The following is a 12,706-nucleotide window of genomic DNA, read 5'->3' as shown; positions in this document are numbered from 1 at the left end:
AGGTACAAAAGTATGAACATTAAATGAGTGAGTAGGATTTTCTGTTTGGTCTTCAGCCGCTTACAGTTATCTCACAGATGGCTTCTGTCTCAATTCAGTTTAATCCAATCAACCTACCTCACTCTGTCCTATACTCACCTATAAGAATGTTTTTTGGGGTGAAAAACAGCTGCTTCTTCCGACTGATATTGACATAAGGAATATAGCAACATCACTTCCTCTCACTCATCATGTGTCCATGGCTCTCAAGGTCAAAACTGCTGAAACCAAGGTAAAGGGAATTGAGTTTGTATAGTGCTGTATGTCACTGGGTAGTATTTAGAGTATTAGGTAGCTACTGCAGGTCTTGAAAAAGCAATTGCTTTCATTCTTACAGAGTATTATTCAATGTTTGCCTCCTAAAAAGCGAAAAGAACAGGAGAGCTTATTATTGGGCTGGTAGTAAGTACTGCAAAGTACACCTTACAAGAAGGATTTCAAAATGTGTGCTGTAGCTGCATTTATGAGATCTAATTCTTGGAATTGTCTAATAAAATCCGAAATTTAATGACACCAGGGTATTCCTAATATTCTTTCTTTAAATTGTTTTAGCATATAATAAATGACCCTGTAGTTTTTAACTCGTGTTTTCCACTTTGAAATATTTGAGGGGTTAGAAATGGAAAAAATATTTTAAAAATAAAATATATTTTGAGTTTTAATTATATATATATAAATTTCAGTGGAAAGGAAAAGAAGTTGAATGTGATAGAAATGGAAAATTTTCAAAGCGTTTCTATTTTTGTGTTATTAAATTAAGAGTATATTCTTAGCACTGCGCTGCATGCCTTTCTTTAGCTGTACTCAAGTGAGCAAAGCAAGCTAATACCTCACTACATTAGACAGGGACTAAGAATATTCTGGGTACAAAGAGAAAAATCCTGAGCCTTTGAAGCCAATGCAAGTTTGTCTCTGACTTCAAGAGAGGCCAGGAATTCACCTACTGTAATTAGAGGTCAACAGGCCATCAGCTCACAGCCTTCCTTCAGCTCTGTTATTTTCCCTTCAGTCCTGTCTCACCACTTTTATTACAGTACAAATCTGCATCTGGAGCAGATAAGGCTTAAAGGAGGCAGATAAAGGAGAATTCAAGGAAATGTGTGTCTCTTCAGAGAAATGGGATAAAAATGATTCCCAACAAAAAAAGTGCCCAAGATTCAACTTCCAATGTTTCGGGATACTTTCAGGGAGTGAGGTACAGCATGGCTACTAAACTTGCATGTAACGTTGCAGTCAATGAACTGGCCATGGGGTACACCATGATCCAAAAGAATGAACGAAACAGTTTGTTTGGCCAATTGTCATTTACAATAAAATTAAAGATACTGGAAAAAGGAGAGCTGTATTTTACCCTCAGATAAAACTGGTTGACAAGAGATTAAATGTTCTCAGTTTTTGTTTTGCTTTCTTTTGATGTAGAGAAATAAAAATAGAATAAGATTGTCAAATATCAGTTTGTATAGGCACGGTGGGTTTCTCTTCTATTGCATTAGAAATAGAATATTGCCTCCTTGCAACTGTGAGAGATAAATGCAGTGATGTACTTTCACTTTTCAATATCTAGCAAAATAAAAGTAATATAAATGGTTAGTAAACTTGCAGTATCCATACTTCTGTAAGTGTCAGATGGTTCTGTAAATATATCTACCACACAGCCATTCAAAGACCTATGGCCAGAAGTGAACGGTAGAGATGTCTGGGTGAAGCTTCATCCAGAGAGGCACCTGGTTTTGCTTTGAAGAATCCATTATTTCCAAAGGCAGTTTGTTCCATTGGCTAATTGCCTTTACAGTTGAAAATGTCTTGCATGCACCTTTTGAATTTGTCCACCTATAACTTGAAGTTGTTTACTTCACGTGGTTTTTCTGATGGATTAAAGAGCCCCTAATACCTGGTATTTTCTGCCTGCAAAGGAACTTATCCATCATAATCAAATCAGCCCTCAGAGCTAAACAGATTGACCTCTTTAGAGTTGTAGTCCTAATGGAAAAAAAAAAGAAAATTCTAGCCACCATCTCTCTTTTGTGGCTCTTCTCTGCACCTTCTTCATTTTTTAACATATTTTTTAAAAATGTTGACACCAAACTGGTTGTCACTTTGTTTTCCCAAGTGCTGTGTTTAAGGGTAATACCTCTTCCTTATTTCTCTTCATATTCTCCCAGCTTAAATCCCAAAGCCTTGAGGGCTTGTTTTCTGTCACAGTATGGCAAGAGAAGCTCATAAAACTGAGTTAGGATGAGCTAACGTTCATCTATAGCTCTTTTGAGAGTCCCTGCCTCCTTGAATAAGTGCTCCTTTTTCAACAGCTTTTACCAACATATAACAATTTAAATCAAAATGAAAATTACATTTCCAAGTTGGCTATGTTTTACATTTTTCTCTGAAATCTTGCCTTAAAACTGACTTTTATTTAAAAATGAGGATTTCAAAAAATATTCTTTTTTTTTTTCTTGTCTTTATTATTTGTGAATCACTTGTCAAGAACATTTTCCAACTTTATCCTCAATATCCATAGCAAGGACGAGGGCATAGAACTATTCAATAACCAATTTTGATGAAAATTATTGAACAAAAGCAAATAAATAAAAAGAGCAAGTCTCTTTCAAACACTGCAAAATGGAAATGATTTGTGAAACTTTGCATCTTATAATTTCTTTATGTTTGGTTTGATTTTAATTTCTTTCATCTTACTTCTCCAAATAATTCATTTTCATTTTTAGTTATAAATATGCAACTATTTTCCCTACCTCACTCCCTGTAGCCAAACTGTACACATGATTTCTTTTACTTTTTTTCAAAAAAGGACTTCTATTACCCTATTAGTTCTTACCTATCCTTTCTTAAATTCAGTCCCATTGTGTTACATATCAAAGACAGAAACACTGGCTTCTTTTGCTTTGATACAGTGCTTTACGATACCTAATTCATAATCTCTGCTTGCCATTCTGATACACTGTAACATTATGTACAGTTCACTACGGTCTATTTAATTTATACAGGGTTACTTTTCAAGAATTTACTTCTGAATGAATATCTGTATTTGCAATTTTTCATCGTAGTCTTCATTTTTCTACTTTAAATTTATTTTTGATTAGCATGGACAAGAATTTTGGTAAAACATAAGAACTTTCAGACTTACTTGATATCAGCTCAATTCCATCTCTGGAATTGAGTTAAATTTGATCTCTAGGGAAATTCAGCAGGAAATTTTGCATGGCACACACATAAATTTGCAGGCTTAGGATCCATATTTATGTGTCCAAATGTATTTACTTAATAATGGAATCACTATAGTAATTACATTCCCCTTAGATCATTATTGCAGTACGACATTGCTCTCAGGCAATGAAAACTGCCATGGCTACTTTCAAACTAAATCATTTGATGTACCTTGACAAAATTTAAAACCTGTTAATAGAAGAGGAAGTTGAAAGTTGATCTAGTTACATCTTTTCAGAAGGAGAATATAGCACTAGAAAAGGTGCAAAGACAACAATGGCAATCACTGATATAGTATAGATTTTGTTTCTGGAGGGACTTAAGTAGGTGAGAGCTTTTCTCCTTAGGTATCTGACACATAGAATAGTACAGAGACAGAAACAATTAGGGATAACACAGAAAATATAAGTAGGGAACAAAATATTCACTATTTCTGATAACATAAGAACTAGAGGGTATTTGGCCAGCTAGTCATTAAAACTATCATTCAGTAGGTTTAAAGCCCTCCTGCCCCCCCCCCAAGGTATTTTCTCACAACACCCAGAATTAAATTGTGCTACTTTTTTCAGAAAGTATTCTGGAAAATGAAAGCAAGTTGAAAAAGTAGTGGAAGAAAGACCCATCAAGGTCTTCAAAATGCTGTGATGTGCATGCAATCTCTGGTTTTAAAAGGTTTTAAGGTTTTAAAACATCTATCCTTGGAAATAAATATTACTTGTACTTCCCATGTCCTTATACTACTTCCCCCAGTTTACACATTTGGCTGTTGTAAAGTATAGAATATGGCCTAAATGGAATTTTGGACCAGAATGCTACATTTTTTTTGATGTGCCTAGAAGTATTTTACGTAACACCATTTTTCTGTGGCAGTGTTCTCTTTTTAAATATCTAGACCATGATTAAAACATCCACTGCAGAACTAAGACTGTAAAGGCTGTAATTTCTATTGAAGGGGAAAAACTACTTTGTCTAGTTAGTCATTGTGAAATATACTAGTATATATCCACGCAGAAGTGGGATACAGCTTTTTTCTTGAAAGTGGAAGCTGTAAGTTTGAATTCTTTAAGTAGGACAGGCCATCAAACACAGGGTACAGACATCTTGAGTAAATGCTATCCAAATCAAACTAATGCATTCTTAAGAATGCATTTTCTGCCACTCAGCTTTTACTTTGAAGTAAAGTGGAAAATGATGGAGAGACACTTAAAAGCTGAAATGAAATACAGATTTAGCTTCTGCAAAATAATTATTGGCAACTGAGGCACCAGAATGACTAGGTAAGAGATCAGAATGACAACAATGATCGTATTATGGGTCATTAGTACAGTTTTGCTGTGTGGAGTGTTGCTGTTAATAGTGTCCATGTTCAGTTTTTCACTAAACAAGTACAGGATTACCAGAAAGAGAAATGATACTACTGTTGTCTGTATATCTCAAAAAAATCAAAGTACAATGAAAGAGGGTTTATCACTACATGTTAACTTTAGCTGAACCTCAAGAATATGGAAAGGTGAAAGAATAACTAATAAAAGAGTACCACTGTGGGACAAGGCACCAGGATTTCATCACGTCTTCAAATTTCATAATAAGGGAAAGTTCAGTTAAAGTGAGAATATACAGGATCATTAAAAATATAGTATGAAATAGGACATGCTAGCAGCATCAAATAAAGAAACATGAAGTGAATAGGTGAACAAAATGTAAGCTTAAGAATACAGTTAAAGAATGGAAGATTTAAAAAAATGTAATAGAGGAAAAACGGAACACATATGGAAGATGAGGCAAAACCACAAATACTGATGAAAAGGATAAGCTGTAACAGATACAGAACTTTACATAGGAAGAAGCATTTTGCAGTGGTTTCCTCACCCTTAAGAGTACAGGAAGCAATTCAAAGATAAATTTCCTATAGTATTCATACTCCAAGTGGAATAGGTAAAACAACACAAAAGGCTAGATGGCTAGATGGCTGAGGCTAGATGATCAAAATCTATACGTAAAATGTATTGTTGGAATAACAGTCAACACTGCATTTTCAATAAAACTTACAATGCTTCATATGTCGGAGATCTATGGAGATCTTACCACATGAGTCAGGTAAACACACATTGCTAGTTTCAACAATTTTGTAGACAAACTGGAGAATGGGCAAGAAAGTTTTTAACTCATTATATGTGTTCATTATATGTGCTATTTTTCTAGGGGAAAACAAAACAAAACAAAACAAACAAACAACAAAAAACAAACAACCAAACCAAAGCAAACCAAACCAAATCAAACAAAAAAAACAAAAACAAAAACAAAACAAAAACAAAAACAAAAACAAAAACAAAAAAACAACCCACCAGCAACAGAAGCACAAATAAACATCTGGAATGTCATTTTATCATCAGAGAAAAAAAAATGCCAGTGTTATGCATTAGCAAGACTCTATTGTTATTACCAAAGTATATTAAACTTCAAAACATAATTTTTACATTACACCTGTAGGAATTAATATGACTCCTAGGGCCTGCATAATTCAGGAAGCCAGCTTAGATGAGCACAGATGTGAATTATGCTTCACTTGAAAACAAAGGATCTGAAGGCATTTTAGGAACATTATCAGGTGAAGGATCACAATTTTTGCTCTGGATGCATTACTTCTGAAACTTCAGGTCAGAAGTGAAGACACTTCAATGGAATGAAAGAAATAATGATGCCATGATAGCTTAGGAAGCACAAATTCTTTGTATAATTCTTTTTATAATGTTTCTTATTTTAAAGACCCAATGCTTGATAATAAGATAGTGGTACTTTCTGAAGCTCATATTTTTATGTACATTTTTAAAATTTGGAGTTGGAGTTTATTTAAAATAAATTCATAAATAATTGAGTTTTGAAAGGTGTTTAACAGCTATCCCTTGTTACTCATTAAAGTTGCCTACATCCCTACCTTTGGATGTAAACACTGGAATGACATACTTTCTAGAGGCTGGAAAACATAACAATCACACCTCTACAATTTTCTACATTTTATTTTTATATGGTTTCAACATAATTACAAGGATGGCATTTCTTTTAAGTTAAAATTTAGGCTAGTTACACATCTGAATGATCTGAAACTCTCAAATGTGCTTCTCATTCCCCGAATTCTTACAAATTCAGTAGCTAAGTAGTAGACTTACAATTAAAACAAAGAACTGTGCATTATAACAACACATTAGGAGCTAAAGTTTACTAGAAAGCCCTTAACAACCTTTTTGTAATCATCAACAGAAAAATTTCTGACTAAATATTACATTTTCTAAATTATTAAAATTGATAGACATCTGGAATTATTTTTGACAATTATGTACTTAATGTAAACACACAGCATTAGGTTTTATTCTCTTTTTCCCTTCTCAGGTTGTTCTGTTGAACCTGTTGATATGCATGGCAGTTTTCTACACCGTGTATTATGTAGTCCTTTCCATTGGCTTTGCAGTATTCAAGTAAGATTTTCATGTCTTTACTATGACTACATGTTACAGATGGATATAGTGGGTAGAACCATGACTCCGTAGAGGAAGCATCCAGACTGGAGGCATAGAGCCCATTATTCTGTGAACACATTTTTCAAATTCAGTTAAATTGTTATACCTGAACCTTCATTTAAATGCATGAAGTAAATAATACTCAGAAGTAAATATAAAATGCTGGCTCTAATATACTTCCTTGCACTTGTAAATAAATAAACTTAAAAGAAAAGATGACATGAAAAATTAAAAAGGCAAGATTTTATAGTCAATGAGAAATATAAATTATTTTCCCTTAGGAAGCTATTGACTAGCATGTATAGTATCAGGCATTTTAAATAAAAAGATGGAGAGGAGATCACAAAAACTGTGTGCAAGGGCAAGACCATAACATGAATGAAATGTAGAATATTCCATTTGGAATCTTATTTAAAAGCACCTATAATATGTTATGCAATCACTAAGGCATTATTGAAAATCTATGGTTAAATTTATTGATTCTATTTCCACAGGATTCAAATGTTGGATGGTTTGGCACCTTTTGATTTTAAGACAAATCCATCATGGTTTAACCCACATTATTTAGGTAATTTAAATTTGTTTCTTTGTTTTTTCCCCAGCCAAGAAAATAGATTATATCTGGATGTAAACTCATTTTCCTTATTGACAATATTTTAGAGCCCTTTTAGTAATATATTGGGCATTAAAATTTCAGAGTTTGATTGTAATTCAGTCCCTAAACATACCTTTATATATCCTAATACAAATTCCTGCAGTATCATTTGAAGCCTTCAAAATAATTTCACTTTCCTAAACTGTCATTCTTAAATTACATGCACAGGTGAAATTTTTCTCAGACTTGTAATCTATTTTACAAAGGCAAACGACATCACCTGTAATTAGAACTGCTCAAAAGTAAATTGTTCAGTTGATCATGTTAAAAAGAGTGATAAAAACTTATGTATATTTGTACATTGACAATACAGATTTCAGATGAAAAAAACATCGCATTTGTAGCAATGGAAAAAGAAAATTTAAAACATATTCCATTAAAATTACCTTTCAAGGCTCTAATGTAATTACTGTATCTCAATATGATTTTTCTGTTCCAGAATTGTATCAGATAATTTGATGCAGCATGCTTATAAGGTGCCAAAGACAGTTGGTACATCATGCAACTTGGGAATATTCAGTCCTGCTTTTTGTCCACCTGATGAAGTAACATGGAGTAGCAAAACCTAGCAGGATCTGTCTAAAGGCACAGAGACACACCTGAACTCTCTGAATGGTGTTGCAAAGCAGAATTAGTTTGTTTAAGGGTCTCACTCATGCCTGTTAAAAACAGAATGATGTCTTTAAAAGATAATCTCAAAATAAAAATGGAAGTCTCAGCTCAGAACTGAGCTATTGTTACTGGCCCAGTTTTGTGGAAAAGTATACAGAGCATCTGTCTACACTGTATTTTATCTGTGTATGCTGTTTTTTATTATATCTGTATACATGGTTTTTACTTTTGAAATTACAGAATTATTGGCAAAATTTAAATGAATACTATTAACATTAAATCTAATAAATTAAAGAAAGCATTTATGCATTACAAACATTACATTTTTGAAGTACATTTTCTGTTTTCCTAACCACATGTGGTTTTATATTTTTCTTGGTGTTTTTACATTTTTTTAAACTGCTGGATGAAAGATCCATATTACAGTAAGAACTAACTGACTGTGTAAAGAAAATAATAAAATTGAGAGGCACAAAATGCTGCCAAATATATAAATTAAATACAGCAAAAAATAATAACATTCTCTCTACTCCGAGTTACAGTAATGTTAGCTATTACATTACTACAGTGAAAAAAATAATTCAGTTAAAAATGGGAGTTCAATTTGCCTAGGGACATTAAAACAAAAAATGAAAAGCCTTCAGATTGAAAATCCTGTGAATCAGTAGTGCGCTGTTATTGCCCGTTCGTTACACGAGCACCAAGGGCTGTAGCTGGAGGAGACATCAGGCGTTTTCCATTCAGCCCCACTAGCTCAGGTAGCCACCCAGCAGGACGTGAGGGCTCACCCACAGGGGTTTCTCTTGGTTCTACCTCCCACACTGGCAAGAAAGTGTCCTGCAAGCCAAGTGAGGCTTTGGGGAAGCCTGCACCTCCCAGCGGAACGGGAGCACGTCCACGCCCGGCCTAGCTCCTCTGCTCCATGACGGCCTAGGTGGTTTCTTCAGGCCGCACAGCTTACCTGTGAGGTGGACTTCCTTGGTCAGCTTGCTTTATTAGTGTCTCAGCAACATAACTCAGTTATTGTCACTGGGGACAGATTGACAGACTGGGGAATCCTCTCTTGTCGTTTAACATAACACAAAGCCAGACAGCGGAGATGGCAGGTGTACGTGGTGTGGTGGCAGTATGGCAGCTGTGTCAGCCTTGCTATCAAAACTGAGAAGCCAGTCCTTCTGGTTTTATACACCATGAGATCCATATGGATGGCCTGTGCTCACTTCGTAGGCTCTCTGCTCTCTTTCCCCTTGCATGTCTCATCTTTAAGTTGCACTGATACATGTGTATGATGCAAACAAGTGGACAGGGAGAAAACTGTGAAGGTTCATACTGGATGTAACCCCTTAACCACACAGTTCTGTTTTGGAAGAGAAAAAGTTGTCCTATGTCAGTATCAACGATGTCTATTTAGTGCCATATACAAAGACCCTGGACGGACAGTCTGAGAAGGATTTCCACACTATTTCTCTTCTAGGCAACACATAGAGCACTGTTCGTCCTCATGTTTTTTACACAAAATATGGAACATTTGAAAGTCTATATGGAAATTGGGATACAACCCATGCAGGTGTCTGTGGTAAAATTAGAAATGAACTTTATAATGAAAACATCAGTGTAATATTTGATCTAATCAGAAATAATTTGCATAGCATTGTATCAGAGATTTTAACTTCCTAATGCTATTACCTTTGAATACAAGAAAAAAGCCTTTCAAAACTATGCTTGGGGTAAGCATCCTGTTTTCATTTACAGTTCTTGTAGTCTCATTGGAAATAACCTTCTTCAGTTGTGGCCTGCTATTTGCCCTGGTTGTGGAAGAATGGGTTTGGGATTATGCTGTAACAGTTACTGTTATTCATATCATCATAACCTCTGTTGGTAAGTAGGTTTGCTGCTAAATATATGCCTAGTGTCGCAGACTGAAGGACCAATTGACCGTGACTCACCCACTGTACTATGGGACTAATGTTATCATTCTTCCTTGGAGCTGTATACACATTCATCTGTACTTTCCATCCATTTGATTTATCCATGCATTTAAATCTTGACATTTAAAACTTGATTCTGTATTTGCTGGAGTATTAAAAAATAATAATAACAAAACAAAACAATTTTCTTATAAAATTTTAGAGTTTTAGCTTGTAATCTGACAGTTAATGTCAAATATCTAGCCTAGACACGATTTCTGGGAGGTGTGTTCCTTTAAACAAGAAAGTAATAGTTGTCCATTTCTGACATTTTAAGAGTTACTCATTAAAACTTCAGCACTAATTCAGAGTAAAAATGAGACTTACTTCAACAAAGATGATTCAGAGTTTTTAAGTTAGATAATTTGAACTGAATTTCATTGAGGAAATTAATGCATTTTACCACTGAAGCATTTTTTCTTTCTTTTCTTCTTCTTTTTTATTTTTTTCCTGAAACTCTTCCCCTTTTTGCAAATGAGGAGAAAAGAACTGGCTGCTGTACATGAGCCTCACCACCACTTTGTGCCAGTACCTAGTATCCTGCTCCCTCTTCTCATGTTGGTTAGCAGGAGGCTGCTATGTCTGATTCAGAAATACATTTTAACCCCATCCACATGGGGATTTTTTTCTCCTATAGCAATGAGCTTAATATTTGTATTCTAGAATTTAGGAATAGGAAAAAATATCATTGTCAAATTAGAACTCCCACTCTACTACATAATACTTAATCTTCCACTTTCCAATGCTTCATTTGTCTTTTAACAGTTTATATAAGAAGGGATTCCTTGGTTCCCATGTCAAGTTATGCCAGAGACCAATAAAGAGTTCATCTTAAAAAATTAATCATAATTTCTCATCTACTGAATTTGATTTCACAGAATTTAAGCTACAATTATTCTTTATGTATTTTTTTAATTTAAATCAAGGAATTTACAAAAATTGCAACAAATTCTGCTTTCTATATATTTTATGTATTAAGCTACCTTCTATCATTATATCATATGGTGCACTTTGATCTCCAAACAACACCAGAACTGTTATTGTTGCTTTCAAATGGCCAACCAAAGTTCAACTGCGCTGCCAGAGCATGCAGCATGCCTCCTAGCTCCCTTCAGTGCCTCAGCAGCCCTGCTGGCTCTTCTGGGGGCTCATATGGGCTCATATTGATCATACGGTAGGGATATTGGTCATCTTACGAGACAAGGGTAGCTGCATGACACATAGCAAAGCTAGGTAACTGTGATGACTCAGTGCACAGTTCTAGCCTGTCTTCAATATGCTGTTATCACCCATTAAACTGAAAACGTTAGACAGGTTAAACTATTTGCATTGCAGCAATATGGAAGCACTCTACTAGGTGATCAGTGTGTTCATTATGCTAAACTTTGTACAGCTAAGTAGTAACAAACCATTTCTTTTTCAGAGATTTTACAATCTAAAACTTCAATTTAGCACTCACTTTTAATGTTTAAAGACAACTTCCAGTAGGATTGTTCACCCACATTCGTGCAACAGTATGACCAAATATCTGAATGATTAGGACCTCAATAAGAGTTTGCAATTTCAATAAATCTAAAGCATGTAATTTCTGAAAGATAACTGGTCAGATACCGTATACTGTAACGCAATGTTTGCATGTCCTCATACTTACTGTTTAAAAACTTACATTTCTCCTTTTCTTTTTGTTGCAGTTATGTCTGAATTCCCTCTGATGTTACACTGGTGGCTGGCATTAGGTAAAATTAAAGTTCAAATCACTAGAATCTAGAAAATTTGCATTTACAGTATGATTTCTTTTTCTATTGAATGTCTGTTGTCACAATACTTTGGGAATTGTCAGAATTTAAGGAAGAAATATATTCTTTCCATTTACACCTCTTTTAAGGACACAGGCAAGTAGCACTAAGCTAACACTTGACTTGCCTTAAAATATCACCTATTTTAAGACCAGAATGTACACAATTTATGTTATTCTTCCTACCAAACAGCGGATATGTTCACATTGCTGAAATGAGCCATGTTCATTCCTCAATGATCAAGTTATCTATTTCAACAGATTCAGGAGTCAAAAAGACAGTTAGCCAAACTAGTCTTCCTTGGTACTCTTTATAATCAATGGAAAGAAAGAAACACTTTGAGAAACAGTTTTTATAAACACTATGTACAGGTACTATGACAGATGAGATAAATCTCAGTCATCACATTTCCTTACAGTGAATAGCAAATCTATATTTTAGAATGTTTAATTTACTGTAAAATTAGAAATATAATCATGCACTAGTATATATTATCTTGGAAAACAGTTAAGGGAGAAAGTACTGGCTTCTGCTCTTCTTTCTTTTATGAAGTATAACATGGATCGACAGCTGTAGTAAATTCCTAAAAGACAGAGACAGGCAAATAAATCCCTTGTCCTGCAACTGGTTTTGTATCAGCAACTACCGGGACTGATCTCTGTGTGGGTGGTTAAAGTCTTTGGCAAAATGTTTAAGTAAACAGACCATTTAAAAAATAAATAAATAAGAAAAGCTGACTAAAGTTTTATTATAATGTTTGTATTCCACTGCAAAAATTAATATAAAACAGTCATGCTTTTTCTTTCAGGATCTGGAGTAATTTCCATGATCTGTGGAGGACAGAGTTTGGCATACTGCTTGTTCAAAGACAACTTCATTTATCCAGTTCTAGATGATTTTTGA

General features: G+C 34.5%; 1 protein-coding gene across 1 annotated transcript; it reads left to right on the top strand.

The window, feature by feature from the left end:
- Window positions 1-238: 238 nt before the first annotated feature.
- On the top strand, window positions 239-12,706 carry TMEM244 (transmembrane protein 244). Its single transcript, XM_040551591.1, has 6 exons — window positions 239-271; window positions 6,646-6,731; window positions 7,268-7,341; window positions 9,793-9,918; window positions 11,699-11,743; window positions 12,612-12,706. The coding sequence occupies exons 1-6, from the start codon at window positions 239-241 to the stop codon at window positions 12,704-12,706; spliced, it is 459 nt and encodes a 152-aa protein (XP_040407525.1).

Source organism: Cygnus olor, chromosome 3 (assembly GCF_009769625.2).
Source record: "Cygnus olor isolate bCygOlo1 chromosome 3, bCygOlo1.pri.v2, whole genome shotgun sequence".
In the NCBI taxonomy this organism is placed as follows: Eukaryota; Metazoa; Chordata; class Aves; order Anseriformes; family Anatidae; genus Cygnus; species Cygnus olor.
Note: the sequence above shows the minus strand (reverse complement) of the source record. Positions and strands in the feature narration are given on the sequence as shown.

What these genes read in the sequence shown, in the direction of transcription:
- TMEM244 (XM_040551591.1), top strand. Translation starts at nt 239, where the DNA reads ATGGCTCTCAAGGTCAAAACTGCTGAAACCAAG. An exon ending in TCAAAACTGCTGAAACCAAG is followed by an intron (nt 272 to 6,645) that starts GTAAAGGGAATT and finishes TTCCCTTCTCAG; the next exon opens with GTTGTTCTGTTGAACCTGTT. An exon ending in ATTGGCTTTGCAGTATTCAA is followed by an intron (nt 6,732 to 7,267) that starts GTAAGATTTTCA and finishes CTATTTCCACAG; the next exon opens with GATTCAAATGTTGGATGGTT.